At 41.3% G+C, this 18,560-nt stretch overlaps 1 protein-coding gene across 1 annotated transcript in view; it reads left to right on the top strand.

The window, feature by feature from the left end:
- The window catches only part of CPM (carboxypeptidase M), a 65,604-nt gene that overhangs the window by 44,366 nt on the left and 2,678 nt on the right, over positions 1-18,560 (top strand). The window contains exons 5-8 of the mRNA XM_044677909.1: positions 4,854-5,038; positions 6,266-6,433; positions 8,871-9,023; positions 14,579-14,727. Coding sequence (XP_044533844.1) covers positions 4,854-5,038; positions 6,266-6,433; positions 8,871-9,023; positions 14,579-14,727 — 655 coding nt within the window. The remainder of the gene's footprint in view (positions 1-4,853; positions 5,039-6,265; positions 6,434-8,870; positions 9,024-14,578; positions 14,728-18,560) is intronic.

An 18,560-nucleotide genomic window follows, 5' to 3' on the forward strand; every position in this document is an offset into this window, starting at 1 on the left:
GGATAATGGTGATGATCACGAGATAAAATGAACAATTCTTATCATACATAAAATTTAAAAGGTTTCATACAAACAAAAGAGAAAACTTGAAAGGAAAATCTGCAGCATTTCTTTGTTTCAGCTTACCCTTTTTTTTAATCAGAAAGGAAAGGTGCAGGGGGCAGCTGGGTAGCTCAGTGGATTGAGAGCCAGGCCTAGAGATGGGAGGTCCTAGGTTGAAAGCCGACCTCAGACACTTCCTAGCTGTGTGACCCTGGGCAAGTCACTTGACCCCCATTGCCCACCTTTACCACTCTTCCACCCATAAGCCAATACACAGAAGTTAAGGGTTTATTATTATTTATTATTATTAAAAAAAAGTAAAAGAAAAAAAGAAAGGAAAGATGCATCCTTTAATTTTAGTAATATGGTACTTACACTGTGTTTGACCTGAGTTTTTGTGCCTTTTAGTGTTATCTTTGTAAAGAATATAAGGTATCTCCTGTAGCATTAAAAAAAGGAAAAGGCTCTCTATGTGTGGCTGATTTAATGGTTAGTGTAGGGAGTGTCCTGGTAGTCCACTTAAAACACAGCACAGATTCCTCCTTCCTGAGTGTAAACTGGCTTTTTCCTAAAGGGCTTATCTCTGTTAAGTATATTTGCATTTGTTATCAGTGGATCCTTCTTTAAGAACTCTCCCATTTATTGAAAGTTGCATGCATTTCAATATGCCATCATTATATTGCCTTCCAAATGGGAGACACTGCTTATTCTTCCTCTTATCCTTGACATGGGATTTAATTCCCATCCCTTTATAAAAATCTATGTGATTTGTATGCATACCAGCAGTAATCATACTGACAAGAATTAGTGATCATCAGATTTTCTTTTTTTTTTAACATTTATTAATATTTATTTTTTTTTTAAAGTTAACATGGTTACATAATTCATGCTCTTACTTTCCCCTTCACCCATGGCCCGTGCACATTTCCACTGGTTTTAACATGAGTCATTGATCAAGACCTATTTCCAAATTTTTGATAGTTGCATTGGTGTGGTAGTTTCAAGTCTACATCCCCAATCATGTCCGCCTCAACCCATGTGTTCAAGCAGTTGTTTTTCTTCTGTTTCCACTCCTGTAGTTCTTCCTCTGGATGTGGGTAGTGTTCTTTTCCATAAATTCCTTAGAATTGTCCTGGGTCATTGCATTGCTGCTAGTACAGAAGTCCATTACATTCTATTTTACCACACTGTATTGGTCTCTGTGTACAATGTTCTTCTGGCTCTGCTCCTTTCACTCTGCATCAATTCCTGGAGGTCTTTCCAACTCACATGGAATTCCTCCAGTTTGTTATTCCTTTGAGTGCAATAGTATTCCATCACCAGCATATACCACAATTTGTTCAGCCTTTCCCCCATTGAAGGACATCCCCTCATTTTTCAGTTTTTTGCCACCACAAAAAGCTCAGCTATAAATATTTTCATACAAGTCTGTTTATGATCTCTTTAGGGTACAAACCCAACAATGGTATGGCTGGATCAAAGGGCAGGCATTCTTTTATAGCCCTTTGAGCATAGTTCCAAATTGCCATCCAGAATGGCTGGATCAGTTCACAACTCCACCAACAATGCATTAATGTCAGTTTTGCCACACCCCCTCCAGCATTCATTACTCTCCCCTTCTTTCATTTTAGCCAATCTGCTAGGTGTGAGGTGATACCTGAGAGTTGTTTTGATTTGCATTTCTCTAATTATTAGAGATTTAGAACACTTTCTCATGTGCTCATTGATACTTTTGATTTCTTTATCTGAAAATTGCCTATTCATGTCTCTTGCCCATTTATCAATTGGGGAATGGCTATCAGATTTTCTTTTGTAGCAAACAATAGGCATGAAAGAACAGTGAATAATGAGGGAATTGGTTTACTGGCAGAGGAAGTCATTCATAGGACTCCAAAATGGAAAACAGATTCTCTTCTATTTCCTATCACCCAATAGTTTTCCACAAATACCATTTAGAAATCCAAGTTCAAAATATATTTGGGGGGAAAAAAATCAACTGAAGAACTCTGGGACAAAATCTGCTTGAGACTCTTTATCTCCTCAGCAGCATGCATAATACAAACACTTCATCTTCATTTACATTGTTTCTGTCATGTGGTCCTTTACAAAATCTGGCTGATTCCTCATTGTGGCATGAAGGTGATCTTAGTTCATCTAAGGCTATTTGAGTGGAATATAAGCTCTGTAAGACTGGTGATGAATTCTGTGACCATGGAAACCAATGAAACAAAAATACATAGCATGAACTTTAGTTCTACATGGCCCGCTTCTAAAGTGGCTGACTTCCAGAAAAGAAGACAACAGATACTCAGAAAAACATAGCTAAGATGATCTATAATTTTTTTAAAGTTTGATCTTAGTCCTCTAAATGTGAAATCCACTTCTATGGGATGTACCACTAGAGGAAGTGAATCTTGATATTTTCTCTTAAGTCAGAGGAACAAGATGCACTCAAATGGAGGGATGAACACGATTCTTACTCTCCTTGGAAAGGGAAATAAAGGAGTTTTCAGTTGATTTTATAAAGCATCCAAATGTAAGAAGAAACGTCATTTCATGTGATATTTGGTCATCTCGTTTTGATATGTATTATACCAAAGACCACCATGAAAATGAGTTCAACCTATGCTCACTGCAGATGTAGAGGATAAAAACAGTTGAGATATTCTTAGGATTTCATAAGAGTCTCCAAATTAAATCACCAAATGCTTTGATATTCAATGACTTCAACACAAAGGTGATGTGTCAGGCGATTTTGATTCTAAAAAGTAAGAAATAACAGATCAATAATAAGGAATTGTAGGGTTTTTTCATCATAAAGAAGCCCAAATTATATAAATCATGAATTCCTTTAAGAACGGAATTAAAATATGCTATACATGGCAAATGCTAAATAATGTCAAAAATTCCAGTTTAAGTCATTAAACTACTCGATTTAGGAGTTGTTCCTGAATTAGTTGTCTTCGTACTTGTTAGAGCAAGGCTCAAAATTAATACAAAACTACCAAAGGAATACAAGTTTAAAAAAATACATAAGGCATATAATGAAACAACCTAGCCTCATTTAAATAAGTTATAGGCTAGTAAAATGGTATATGGATAGAAGAAAGGGCATAGACACTGACTGCAATAATTTCATACAAAAGTCAAGCCAATGTAAAATCAGTTGCCATGAAGGATGAGCCAAAAGAGCCTAGAAAACACCTTAGTCAGCAAACATTTTACTTACTCAACAAGTGAAGAGACATGACAGCCAAGGTTTATGCCATTTTTTAAATGGAAACTCATTTGTGAAATTTAAGGAAAGAATGAAGATGAAAGATTATTTGGTCTCATAAAACAGAGGCTCAATGACGTATAAAGACAGTTTAAAGAATACTTAGATAGAGACTCAATCACATAAAGTCACTGTAGGAGCCTTTTAGAAGAAAAATCTAAGGATAATGACAGACTAAAGATGATTATGAACATAGATGAGGTTGAGAAGTTAAATGACTTGGCTGGGGCCACATAGGCAATAAAAAATGAGATCTGAGTCAAAGTCTTAGATCTGAAATAATTTTTAAATAGCACCTCTTATCAAGGAAAGTAGAGTCAGAGACAGCATTGCATCGAAAGTGAAAGAGACTTGGGTTCAGATTCTTCCCTAGATATATATGACCATGTGCAAGTCAAATTATTACTTCTTGAGGCCTCAAATTTCCTCATCCTTTTTTTTTTTAAATCCTTACCTTCTGTCTTAGAATCAATACTAAGTATCAATTGCAAGGCAGAAGAGGGAGAAGAACTAGGACTTGCTCAGGATCACAGTTAGGAAGTGTCTGAAGCCAATTTGAACCCAGGACCTGTGATCTCTCAGCTTAGCTCTATCCACTGAATCACCTAGCTGCCCCTAGTTTCCTCATCTTTTAAATGAGGAAATAGGATGTAATGACTAACAAGCTCCTTTCTAGGAGGCAAAGATAGGGAACTAAGGCAAACAGGGTTAAGTGATTTGCCCAGGGTCACATAACTGTGACCAAGATCAGATTTGAACTCGAGAAACTCACATTTCCTTGATTCCAGGTCCAATACTCTATCCACAATGCCAACCAAATCACCCCTGATATGTAGAGTGATAACCTTGGAGAAAAGGCACTGGAAATGGGAAGTGTTGGGGAGAGAAAAAGGGTGACCCACAAGGGCCTCTTGCAGAAAGAAGGATTTCAGATGAGTCTTAGAAGAAGTCAGGAGAGCCAGGGGACAGAATGGAGGAGAGGAGGGAGAGAATCCCAAGTGTAGGAGTCAGATGGGATGTATGGAGAATAGCAAAGAAGAAAAGTGCCACTGGATCCTCCAAATGTGAGGGGGAGCTGAAAGGTAAGAAAGGGCCTGACTATATAGGGTCTTAAAAGCCAATCTGAAGGTTTTATATAAAACTTGAAAAGGGTAGCCACTGGAGTTTGTTGAGTGAGGAGAGCAGGGTAGGGTCACTTGTAAGACTTGTGCTTATTACACTGACAGCTAAGTGGAGGATGGACTGAAATGGGGGAGATTTGAAGCCAGGACACCAACCAGCAGGTTACGTGTTATGTGTTATGTTATCCCTGTAGGATAGACCTGAGAGGGAAGCAAACTCAATGCCCTTGGCCTCTCTGAACCTAAGTTCACCCAGTATTCAGTCACCATCAGAGTTAGGACCTCTGGTTCATAAGCTAGTCCTTTCTACAGGGTCAGAATAATCTACATGTCAGAATAATCGGGGGTCTTTTTCACTATATAGAAATGTGTTCCATAACTCAAGGAAATCTTTGTTATATTTTCTTTTCAAGGTTCAATGGAAATAAATTCGATCTAAACAGGAATTTTCCTGATGCTTTTCAAAATAATTCTGTGGCGAGACAGCCTGAAACTGAAGCAGTCATGAAATGGCTGAAATCTGAGACATTCGTTCTCTCGGCTAACTTACACGGTGGAGCTTTGGTGGCCAATTATCCATTTGATAATGGTGTCATAGGTAAGAAATAACACATTGGCCCACTCCTTCTCCTATCTCTCTCCACAGAGGGTAACCAGGTGTTCACTGAAGCTGTGGAAAGTTCATGTTTTCTTCCACTTGTTCCTCCAAAGTGGAAGGAAGACAAAATCTCCATCCCCTGAAGAATAGACACCAAAAAACAATGACCAAAGTACCATGTTGCCTAAGATACAGACTGATGAAGACACCTGGAGAGAGGTTTAGCCAATACCTATCTTGGCCCCTTGAATTTTCAATGAGCTCTTCTAAAGAGACTTCTCCGTCTTCTGTGGCTCAGCTATTATATTAGATATCTTCCTATACTTGGCACAAGACAGGCTCATTGGATGAGGACTGCTAGGGGAACCCATAGGGGTGGTGGAGGAGAAGAGGCAGGCAGCTTCTCTCAGCCACCATAATGCCTTCTGCCCACTTGGGCAGGGGATAGAAGGATAGAAGAAGGAAGGGGGTTCAAACGGACTTCTCATTACCAGGATTCCCATTGACTTGGTATACCCTCGCCACATGCACATATATTCAGCTTCTCTTTGGAGTGTTTCTAGAGAATCCTTCAAGGCCCTTCTGTAGACTCTCTATTATCCCAGTTCCCTAAACAAAGGATCTCAAAGACCCAGCAGGGGTACTTGTAGCCCCTCCAAGTAAAGCTTTTGTAAGGACAAACAGGGAATTGCAATGCCATCAATCTTGAGTTTGAAGCTCCTTGTCCTAGGCAATATGCTACTTTAAAAAGGAAAAGCATCTTCCCCTGAATCTCTGAAGCCTTTGTCAAACTCTGCCCTTCACTGGCTGGCAAAGTAGCTAAAACCCAACATAGTAGAAGACTCCACAGCTAATCTCATCTGTTGACTTGCTCAACACTTTCTGACTCCATGTGGAGCCAATGAGTGCCCTAGAGTGAGATGCAACAAGACAGGATTCTTCCTGCTTTAAAATTTTCATGTAACTCTTGCCTTCCCCTGCCCAGGAAACGCTTAGCTTGCCCCTGAGATAATCCCCAGTGAATAAACAGAACAACTAAGAGCTTTGTGAATCTAGTCCCGTTTCTGGTCTGCATCTAGGTTCATCTCGTCTTGTATTTCCTTGTCTGAAGCTAGCATACCCATTCACATGATTTTATTGCCATCCCAGGGATTTGTCAGAGCTTTGGTTTAGCTTTCTTCTGCTCAAGTAGGAATTTACTGGGATGTGTCTGCCTTGCCTTTACAGCAACCGGGATAAAACGGGGCCACAGCCTGACCCCAGACAATGATGTCTTTGAATATCTTGCATATACCTACTCTTCAAAGAATCCGAACATGAGCCTAGGAAACGCTTGTGAAAATATGAATTTCCACAATGGCATCACAAATGGCTACATGTGGTACCCACTCAAAGGTTAGTTTTTCTCATTACTTCCACCCAATTCCTTCCTTGTCTCTTTAATCCAAAGGCGATACACTTCATTTCTCCAAGCTGTTGTCCAAAGACCTCCAGTCCTTCCAGACTGCTAACAATCCCTTGCCAGCAGAGTGTAGATGATTTTGTTTTTGACATAGATAAAAACAACATGTTTCCTGCCATCAGGGACTCGGGCAGAAATGTGAAAATGGAAAATTTCAGGTGTCCTTCCTCTAGAGGCCCGGTCGTGCAAACAGGGGCTTCTTTCAAATTCAGGGTGCTCTAGTGGGCCAGGATACAGCCCAGGCGAACCATTTTTCTTAGCTCCCTCCCATTCTGTTGTTCAGCTGTGGGAAGAATGGAGAGCAGACCCACAGATAAAGGCTTATCCTCTTTGTAGCAGCATGGCTCTGGGCCAGCTCCCTGAAAGACCATCAAACAAACAGACAGTCTGATTGATAACCCAGCCAGACAAATATGTGTCTTGAGCACATCTTCTTTCTGTGACTTTCACCTCCTTCACTCTCTCCCTCTCCAGCCTTCTGTCACCTTCCTCCCCACTGTTAATACAAACTTTTCTCCTCACACCTAGCAGAGAAATAGTCTGTGGCCCAAAGGCAAACTTTTGTGTCTGTCTCTTGTTATAAGAACAAACCCATAGTGTGGGGGACTCGTAGGAAATGGTGACACGACCATGGTTATTCTGGGACTTATTCTCAAGTGTGGCTCTCGATGGGCTGTTGTGTGTGTGTCTTCAGCACTGGTGAGTGGAGAGTTTGGCAGAAAGCATGTTCTCTTCAGATGTCTGAAGGGCTCACATGTGCAAAGAAGGGATTGCATTTGGCCTGCTAGCTACACAAGGCACAACTAGGAGGACAGCCTAGAGGTTACAGGGAGGCAGAACTGTATACATCAGAGCTTAAGAAAATGGTCCAGCCTCTGTAGCTAGAACTAGTCCAACACAAACCTTGTCAGAGGTTCTTCATCCTTCAGGTAGGACTTGGATCAGTCCAGGGGAGCATCTTTATTTTTTTCTTTATTAACCCTTACCGTCAGTCTTAGAATCAATTGGTTCCAAGGCAGAAGAGTGGTAAAAGGCCATGGGAGTTAAGTGACTTGCCTAGGGTCACATAGCTAGGAAGTAGCTGAGGTCAAAATTTGCAGGGTCTCCAGTCTATCTTTCCATTGAGACATCGAGCTCTCCCCCGGAGGAGGTTCTGCCTCTTTGGCAGGCTGGTGTAGCCTATAGACATATAGAAATATTTTGGATTACCAAGGAAATCAATTCTGTTGAAACGAATGTATAATTCATTTCCCCATCCAAAATGACCCCGAGAGGATTGAAAGTCCTCAGGTTAAAAATGTCTGGACTCTCTGATACCTGATACCAACTTTCCTAGGATTCTAACTTAAAATTAAATCTTAAAAATACATGCTAAGAAAGGATCAGAGTGAACAACCCCCTAAGCGCAGTCTGCATGGATAGCAACAGAGCCTGTGCCTTGTTTTTCTCTCAGAAGACTGCTCTGGTGACAGCTGACCTAGAGATGTCCCAGGAAGCGTCTTCATTAAAAAAGAATCAAACACAGGGCAGCTGGGTAGCTCAGTGGATTGAGAGCCAAGCCTAGAGACAGGAGGTCCTAGGTTCAAATTTGGTCTCAGACACTTCCCAGCTGTGTGACCCTGGGCAAGTCACTTGACCCCCATTGCCCACCCTTACCACTCTTCCACCCAGGAGCCAATACACAGAAGTTAAGGATTTAAAAAAAATCAAACGGAGCAGATGTGCGCCTCCTTTTTTTTTTTCTGGTAACCTCCAATTGTCATCAAATTCTGTTTCCAGTGCACCCACTTCAGGAGCTTTTGTTTTCTTTTCTTTTTCTTTTTAAACCCTTACCTGCTGTCTTGGAATCCTTACTAAGTATCGGTTCCAAGGCAAAACAGCAGGAGTGGTTGCACAAGTGGGGCTAAGTGTCTTGCCCAGCAGCACTGTAAGAATGAAATTTGGCGAGACTTTTTTAAAAAAGACTCAACAATGAATTCTTTTTATTAAGCGAGGAATTCTTATTTAATGGGAATTTTGTAAAGCAGAGGCAGCCTTCATTGTGCTTCAGGATCCTGTTCTAAGAGCCATATTTCCCATTGGTCCTAGATACTATATTGTCAGCCTGTCTCTTTTCTCAAATTGGTAAGATCTTCTGAGATGCTCAAGTACGTCCCCTTCATTTTAAGAGTCAAGAATAGGAAGCCCCGAGAGGTGAAGGGACTTGGCTTGGGATCTCCCAAGTAATCGGTACCAGAAATAGAATTTAGCCATCAATCACTGGATCTTATCACTTATCACTGTACCGAAGTGCCTCTTCTTTTCCTCTAACCTCATTCGTGTGAAGCTGCCTCATTCATCCATTTCTGTGTGTCTGATGCTTTTGTTTAGGAGGGATGCAAGATTACAACTACGTCTGGAGCCAGTGCTTTGAACTCACACTGGAGTTGTCATGCTGCAAATATCCACCAGCCGAAGATCTCCCAGACTACTGGAATGATAACCGAAACTCGTTAATCAACTACATGAAACAGGTTCATCTAGGTCTGTAAGACTGTCAAAAGAATTCTTTGCTAACACCAACTGTGACTTCTGTTAAAACTGGTGGGGTAAGATTGTGGTCTTACCAAATGGCATTTCCTGGGTACGTTGAAGTTTTTCCTAGCAGCCATAACTAGAAGGCAGCGTTTTCCTCCTTTTGGGCTCTGTTGTTTGGGAAATGCTGTTTCAACCAGTGGGGGTAAAAGAGAGGACAAAAAATGTTTCCAGTGGCCCCAAGTTCAAATATCAAGTCACTTGGAAACTGGCCTCAAGACATGAACACAGTGTGTGTGTGTGTGTGTGTGTGTGTGTGTGTGTGTGTGTGTGTGTGTGTGTGTGTGTGTGTGTGTGTGTGTGTGAGAGAGAGAGAGAGAGAGAGAGCGCTTTCATTCAGCAAATATTTATTAAAGTCTCTTGGGTCAGCTAGGTGACTCAGTGGATAGAGCACAGGCCCAGAGATGAGAGGTCCCGAGTCCAAATTTGGCCTCAGACACTTCATAGTATTTTTCTCGCCCTGGGAAAATCACTGAATCCCAATTGCCCAGAGTGTCCTGAGTTCAAATGTAGCCTCAGACCATTATTTATTAGCTGAGCAAACCTGAGCCAATCACTTAATCCCAACTGCCCAGAGACAGGGCATCCTGGGTTCAAATCTAGCCTCAGACCATTATTTATTAGCTGAGTGACCCTGAGCCAATCACTTAATCCCAATTGCCCAGAGTCAGGAACTCTTGGGTTCAAATCTAGCTTCAGACACTTCCTGGCAGTGTGACCCTGGGCAAGTCACTGAATCCCAATTGTCTAGAGACAGGAGACCCTGGATTCAAATCTGGCCTCAGACACTTCCCAACAAGACTCTTGTCTTCTGTCTTAGAATTGATAGTAAGTATGAGTTCCAAGGTAGAAGTATCTTCTGTTTTAGAATTGATACTAAGTATGAATGCCTTGGAACTCATACTTAGTATCAATTCTAAGGCAGAAGATAAGGATGGGTTTGTTTGTTTTTTAAGTTTGTGGTATGAAAAGCATTCTGATAGGCATTGGGGGATACAAAGATAAACATGGCACCAATTCCATCCTCTAGGAACTGAGTCTCCTACTACAAGTTAATGGTGACCTACTTAATACCTACCCATTGCAGAAAAAAAAAACTATAAATATAATAATAATAAAATACTAATAATAAATACAAAATAAGCCCACCTGCCTATGTAGACTTTTCTCTTTACAATGTGCTAGATGGATCTAATCTTTTGGACTTCATAGCTGTCTGTGTGCCACTTTAGTTTCCCCAACACAAATCTTGGCTCTGCTTCACAGCTGGGGAAACTGATGCTAAGAGTGCAAATGACTTGCTTAGGGTTCCAGCTGAGGACCAGAGCCATCTACTGGGGTGTCTGAACACCTGCCCACTGACCTCTGGGCATTGTTTGTTTCTTCCAAGCTAGGAAGGGACGGCAGCCACTCTAGCATCACCCCCGGAAATCCTGCCAAATGGACCCAAGCCGGTGTCATGGGGCTTTACCCAGCTTGCTTCTGGAAAGTCCTCTGCCAGTGTTTTTCCCCACAGCTGCTGGTCAAATACAATGAACAATAGAGCAATATATTAACTAGGATCAAGTACAGTTCAGGGTTCCAGCTGTCACTCAGTCTTTTTTAGTAAAGCTCTTTGACTTTGTCAAATGTTGATGTCATCTGCTTCTATTTAGAATGTCCTCCGGGGAGAAAGATTCAACATTGGCAAATGCTTTTAGGCTATCATATCGAGGAGAGGAGAGGGAGAGAGGAAAGAAAGTATTGGGGGAGTTGTGCCAAGATCCTGCCCTAAAACTCAACCACAGCCATTCTTTTTTTAGGTCATGTTTGTTCTAGAGGAGGATCATTCGGTTCTAGGGGGTTTACCCATCTTCCTCAGTCTTTCTCCCTTGCTAATTTCTAAACTTTGCTTGATGGACTGAGACCCCAGACCTTACTCCTCTGAGTCTCTTTGGCTCCCCTGGGTCTGGACATCTGTGGATGCCCAAATTCCTGATGATGTGTCCCCTTCTTATGTCATTGCGATCATAACTGCCTGCCTACTTTGGGCTTTCACCTCCCCCCTTGTTTCTGTCTGCCACAGGAGGATGTTTTTGAGGATGTCTAATAAAAGGAAAAGAGGACAAAGAAATTCAGAAAGAATTCAAAAAGGTCTGGTAGTAAGAAACGTAGATGAAAGAAAAGTCCTAGACTGGTTGGCTTCTTACTTAGCTTGCTTTCCTTTTTTTTCCCCTCCTTTTTGAGTCATAAAGTACATTCAATGGGATTTTTTTGTGTTTGTTGTTCAATCATTTACAAATCTCAGACCCCCATTTGGGGTTTTCTTGGAAGATTCTGGAGTGCTTTGCCATTTCCTTTTCCAGCTCATTTTACAGATGAGGAAACTGAGGCAAAGAAAGGTTAAGTGACTTGCTCAGGATCATACAGCTACTAAGTATCTTGAGGCCAGATTTGAACTTAGTGATTTGCTCTATCCAGTGAGCTACCTAACTACTCAATCAGATATAAGTGGGGGTAGCAAGGTGGCTTAGTTGATCAAGGCCTAGAAACAGGAGGTCCTGGGTTCAAATGTGGCCTCAGACACTTTCTACCTGTGTTACCCTGGCCAAGTCACTTAACCACCATTGCCACAGTGTTGATTCCAAGACAGAAGGTGAGGTTGTTTTGTTTGAAAAATAGAATATAAGCATCACCCAAAGGTTTTCACTATAAAACATAATGTAATATGTCTTCACTCAACCAACCAATCTATCCTGACCCTAAAATTCATTCAGCCTTCACATCCAAAGTTATTTCTTCCAGAAAATTTCCTCTTCTTGCTCCTATGGATTTCCTCATCTAAAATCTTTCTTCTAAGGTATTTGGGGGGGGGGGGGGTCGGATTCTTTATACTGATTTCACTTCCTGGTGATGCTTCTCTAAATGGGAGTATTTGCCTTATGGAAGCTTCCTTTGTCACAAGCATAGTCACTTAAACAAGCAACACACTGCCGTGTCTGATGCCTTATACCTCATTTGCCCCCTCTCTACCAAAAGAGGGCGTCTGATTCATTGTCACTCTTCTAAAATCGAGATTGTTCACTGAACAGGATTTGGATGTCTTTAAATGTTATTCATTTCATTATTTTTCACTTAAGCTTTATCTAATTTTTAAAGTCCCCAAAGCATTTCTCTGTCCTTGTGATCTTCCAAATCTGAAATGCTGCCTATTCTTTGGGAATGGGCCCATTCCAATTCTGGGTAAATAGTTTCATATCCTCAGAACTATATCTTGTTTCTTTGGAATACAGCCATTCAAGCGCTGAATTAACCTCCTTTGCCTTTTCCATTTCTACTTTCTCTGTCTTTTCTCTCCCAAGAAAAAAGGAAAACTAACCCATTACAAAAAGAAATAGCTGGGTAAAATAAATTTACCAGGTTTGCAGTTTCTCGAAAAAGTATGCCTCATTTTGCTTTCCGAGTCCATCGCCTCTGTAAGGAGGCGGGTTACAGAAAAGGCAAACGATCTCTCTAAGCCTGTGTGCCAAAGAAATCAGTTGTGTTTTCTCTAATCCATAGGTTTTACTCTCAGCCAAGCAGCAGTTTGTGGAATTAGAGGAATTAAAAGACATGGGCTTGAATCCCAGCTCTTCCACTTACTTCCCTGTGAATCTTTGGACCAGTTACTTCATTTCTCCGGGCCTCAGTTTCCTCATCTGTAAAACTGGTTTACTAGACCTTCACAGGATTGTTAAGAGGATAAAATGAGATATTTGAAGAGTGCTTTTGTCAACTTTAATGTTGGCTGTTATTAATCAGTGACACATCTGCAGCCTCCTGACTCCCAGTCCTATGCTTTTTCCAAGATGTTGGAGTTCTTTCCTGGAGCTAAATTGCTTCTCCCTTACTTACCTTACTTACTCCCTTACAAGGAGTTGGTGGGTCCATACTGGTGCCTCTCAGAGATGAAGGACAAAGGAAGCCAAGCCTCCACTGCTTGTTGGTGTTCAGTCATTTTTCAGTCGTGTCTGATTCTTCATGACCCCATTTGGGGTTTTCTTCACAAGGACTTTGGAGTGCTTTGCCATCTCCTTCCCCAGTTCGTTTTACAGATGAGGAAACTGAGGTGAACCAGGCAGAGTGACTGAACAACGATTTCCCAATCATAGCTCATGTTTTTTTCTTGTAGAATCTTGAAATAGAGTCCTTGCCGGCCAGCTATATAATATTTTCATGGCACTCCACGGTCAGGTTCCCAGTGGAAGGAACATGATTTCTCCCAGATTCTTGCTGGGGAAAGTTTCCAGTTGCCATTGCAGAAACAAACAAACGAATGAATGAATGAATGCTCACACAAACAAATTAATTAATTAATAAGTAAGTAAGTAACTGTCTTGGCCATGTATGAGTGCAGCAATTCTGCCCTCTGGTGGTTTCAGTCTAACTTCCAAGCAGTGCCAACCAATTTCAAGGCTTTTTTGTGCTGCTTTGATCTCAGAGTCTTTGGAGAATGTCTTTTCTACATTGGTACCTTAAAGTCCATGGGAACTGTTCTTCCATGGAATTGGTAAAAGAAAATATCCTGTAAAAAAATAAAATTTCTAGTTCCAAATTCTCTTCCTTTCTCACAATTTGGAATAGGCTCTACATGTGCAGTCGTATAAAATATATTTCCATATTGGACTTGTTGGGAAAGAAGACAGAGCAGCAACAACAAAAACCTTCCCAGAAAAATAAAAAGGAAAAGTGTGTGCCTCAATCTGCATTCAGACTCCCATTAAGAAAGAGCTGTACTCTTAAAACGGTGTCTTCCAGAACAACTAGGGAGCACTGTGCATGAGAGTGCCTGGAGAGAGGAGGGACCTGGGTTCAAATCTAGCCTCATAAACACTTCTTAGTTGTGTGATCCTGGGCAAGTCACTTAACCCCAACTGCCCAGCCCTTGCTGCTGTAGAGAGAACTAGTGTGTGGTGGGTCAATGGGTTTCAAGAGAGTGAGGTGGGAATGTGACTATCATGCCTCTGCCATCATCATGATCCTGAATAGAGGAAATGTAAGGCAAAAGTGTCATTTATCAGTATCAATTGCAATCAATTATTATTATTCATAACTTTATAGCATGCTCAGTCTTACATAATTATACCACTTTACAGCTTCTGAACTGCCTCACAGGATCTCCATAACCACCTCGAGCCTTTTCTTTTGAGCTTCCAATGAGTATCCTCCATCATCAGCTCTCATGGGCATTGGTTTACTCTTCTTGAGCACAACTTGAACCATTGAACTGCTTCCTCCTTCCCCTAAAATTCTCCCCCGTGACTTTTAATCCCCTACTTGAGGATGTTGGGACTGGTCTCTAGCAGGTGCTAAGCCACAGAGATTTGAGTTTTTCCTTTTACAAAATGATCATTGATTAACTAAGCAGCTTCTAATAAGAGCTGGTCTGATGGTTACATTTTTCCTTTTTAAGTTTTGTTTTTCTCAGTCTATACTACTCTGGAGATTTACACTTTCTTTTTTTCTTCCTCTTTTTTGCTTTGCAGGTGTTAAAGGTCAAGTTTTTGATGTGAATAAAAATCCAATACCCAATGCAATAGTGGAGTCTACTGACAGGAACCATATCTGCCCATACAGAACCAACCAATTTGGAGAATATTATCTTCTTCTTTTGCCTGGCTCCTACACGATAAATGTAAGCATATGATGCGATGTGGTTCATATTCACTCTGAACAGGCATGGCTTTCCCCTAAATAAATTTCCTTGGGCATGACATCAGAGAGGCTGAGGTGGCGAAAGGGATTGTTTGGTTCTAAAATAATATCTCAGGAAACTTTTTTAAAAAGCCATAAAATCCAGTAGCCAAATTGCTTCCCTCAAAGGGATGTAATTTGGGCAGAGGTAGTGTTGACAACTGAAAGTAAACCCAAAAAAGTCCCAACTAGAAACGTCTAAGGACAGATAGAAGGATAGAAGAAGATGTCTAAGGGGCATAAACACATGAGGAAAATGTCTTGGTTCTTGAGTAAGTGGGTTCAAGGGTCCAGGAGGAGGATTTAGCTTTATTAAGGAATGTAGAACATTTTCTTCTGTGACCAGAGGGAAGATGATGCTGAAAAGTAGCCAAGCTCTCTTCAGGTAACCTCTGTCTTCCCAATGTGGAGTGTGGTTAGGGGCAAGAAAGGGCAGAAAAGGTTTTCCACCATCTCTATTGGGAGTGAGATAGGCAGTAATTAAGGCAGAGTGTAAAGAGTTATCGAATAGGTAAGAGGAAGGTGGAAGTTCATTTTCATTTTGTGACATTTACCAGCAATATATCTTAAGGCAGAAAAATCAGAAATCTGAATTACTTAGGGATGATGATTTTCTATTTGGTAATAGTTAAGAGATTACACAAGAGGTCAAGCTGTTCTAGGGTAGAAACTACTAAAATGATGTGGAGATTAAGTAAATCAAGTGTAGGAAATGAATTGGGAGACTGCGGCTAGCTCAAGAAGCCATAGCTCAAAGTGAAGATTAGGGTTGGCAAAGTGGGAGGAGAAGAAGACTAGAAGGTCATGGTCAAAAAGAGGAATCTCAAAAGGTCTTGGAGAGAGTGTCATTTCAAGAGATAGGGAAGACGAAAGGATATTAATGTCAATGTATTGGAGAAAAGGAGGGTCTTTAGGTTAAGAAATTGTGTGCTCAAGTTAGAAGAGTTTGTCATCATGAATACTAATATCTCTTAGGACCATGTTGGGGCTGCTCCCTTCCCCCTCTCCACCATGCCTGAGGACAATTCTCCCATCTGCCCAGTAGCCCAATGGCATCACTTCCTCCATCCCATATCTGGGGTAAGGGGGCAGTTCACATGGGGCATGAGGGGGCAGTTTGGTCACTAAATCTCTAAAAAGTTCACCATCACTGTCCTAGGATGTTCAAAGAGAATGAAATGGAGAGAAAAACTGAAGTGAAGTCACATACCTAAGTCATCAAGTTTGGAAAATAAGGAAATGATGACAAGAATGGGGAGAGAGCGGTACCAATGTATTCTAGAAAAGTAATGGAGGTAGAGAAATCACCTACAGTAAGAAGCAAGAAATAGAATTCTCCTTCACAGAAGAGAGTTGCAAGGGATTGAGTGTCCTCTGGGAAGAATTGGGCTAAAGTTCAAATAAGGAAGTGGAAGGGATACTATTAGAAAAAAATGAGGGTATAGAAGAATGTTTGAGACTAGAGGAGATTTTTTAAAAGGCACAATGGAATGGGCTAAGACTTATGTGGATTAGTTTAAAGTGAACCTTTGGAAAAAGATTAATTAGTATAGCAATAAGGTTTGGGCAGAGGTGGAATGAACAAAAAAGACAGTGAGAATGTATGACCAGGATTCTGTAAACAATTATTCAGTTGTTTCAGCCATGTCTTATTCTTTTCTTCACCCCATTTGGGGTTTTCTTGGTAAAGATCCTGGAGTGATTTGTTTTTTCCTTCTCCAGCTCATTTTATAGATAAGAAAATTGAGGCAAACAGTTAATGGCTTGCCCAGGGTCATATAGCTAGTAAGTGTCTGAGGCTAGATTTGAACCCTGGGCCTCAGTATTACCCATTCACTCAGCCCAATTTAAACCATAAACTTACAAAATTAATCTACCCCAAAGTACAAAATAATATGGAATTCTGGGCCACTAAAGTGTGTGTGTCTTCCTGGGAGCTGATCTCTAAGCAGGGGCATTGTGAGGTTCAGATGAAATAATGAGAATAAAGGCACTTCACAAACCTTGAAATGCTATATAAATAAATAACAGGTACAGATGTAGTAATGCTACATCATACTATGTATGATAGTAGTAGTTGTACTTGATGTTTGTTGTTATTAGTCTAAAGTCACCAGGGCTGCATGGCTTCATCCCCTCAGCCTTCTGTTGCCTTCCTGCTGAGCTCAAGAAATATTTATGGAGTAATTCAGGGGTGTGCTGGTAAATGTTTAACAACCAGGTAGCAGTTTAATCTGCACTAACTTTCAAGTCTAGACAATCAATGACAAATCAAGCCCTGATTTATAATAATTAGTCATTTTTGAGGAATGCTCACATTGAAATTTTAACAACTTGCACATTAGAGCTGGCACCCCAACCCCCAGCTATGTATGTTGCCTTTTATTGGTAGGAGGAAATTTTCTGGGGCAGCTAAGTGGCACAGTGCCAGACCTGAAATCTGGAAGATTCTTGTTCCTGAGTTCAAATCTGATCTCGAACACTTACTAGCTGTGTGACCTTGGGAAAGTCCCTTAACCATGTTTGCCTCAGTTTCCTCACCTGTAAAATGAGATGGAGAAGTGGCAAATCCCTCCAGTATCTCTGCCAAGAAAACCCCCAATGGGTTCATGAAGGGTTGGGCAAAACTGAAATGACTAAGCAACAATCCAGTGTCTGAACTTATTTCAGAGGGCAGAGCACTAATGAGTGAATCAGTAAGAGACCTCCACAGTATCTTGGCCAGGTTTTCTTTTTGCCCCTTTAATAGCAAGAGTATTCTCAGGGTCATCAATAATCCTTTAAGTCCCTTCAACTGGAGTGGATTACAGTAGGGCTCCCTTATGCGAGTCTTCAGTTCACCGTGGCCAACCCGAAGCCCTGGAAATGTGCCAGAGGCAGTGGTCTGCCATCGCTTCTGCTTTTTTCACTTTTTTTTGTGGGGGCACTCCAGGGCATTGAGGCAGGGCAGAAGCAGGGAGGGAGCACACATAAATGGGGTCAGCAAGTATTCACTTCAATCCACAGTTTCAGCCATTCATGATAGGTCCTTGGAACATAACCCCCGCAGCAACAGATTGATGAGTTTTCGGTTGTTACCGATGTTTGCTCCCTTTTATTAATTGTTTCTACCAGAGAAATGTCATCACTAGGGCTCTGAATCCTCGCTTCTTAGTTACCTTGGCACTAAATTCAGTGGCTTTGATATCACCAAAGGCCTTTGCCATCTTCAACTTTGTTCCCTCCACTATATACTGTGAAAACAGGGCTTTTGCCTACCCTTCCTAGATGGGAATGGGGCGGTAGGGGTAAAAGAAAGGGGTGAAGGTTGGTTACTATGGAGGGAATGTCATCAAACGAGATCCTGTGTCTCCTTTTCTTGGTCAGAACAGAGCAGAACTTCATCGTAACTAAGGAAGCAGGAGGGTGTACTAAAAAGAAGACCGAGTTCATATCTCAGCTCTGGCATTTATTAGCTGTGGGAGTGGCACTGGGCAAGTCACTTCTACTTGTTAAACCTGTTTTCCTCATAGGAAATGAGAAGATCAGACTAGATGACTTCTGAGTTCCCTTCTAGATATAAATCTGTGATAGAATGATCCTTGGGATCTTTTACTTCGCCATCACCCCCTTCCCCCCCCCCCCATTTTCATAGGATGGACCCTTCTGGGTCCCCTGGATTTCACCGTGGTATTTCCCTTTGGCTAGGAAGCCACCACACACCTCGGTGGAATGGCAGCATTGGAGTAAATCTAATGAATAAAAGGAATTGTTCTCTGTGACACCAGAGGCACC

This window comes from Gracilinanus agilis, chromosome 5, assembly GCF_016433145.1.
Source record: "Gracilinanus agilis isolate LMUSP501 chromosome 5, AgileGrace, whole genome shotgun sequence".
NCBI classification, from domain to species: domain Eukaryota; kingdom Metazoa; phylum Chordata; class Mammalia; order Didelphimorphia; family Didelphidae; genus Gracilinanus; species Gracilinanus agilis.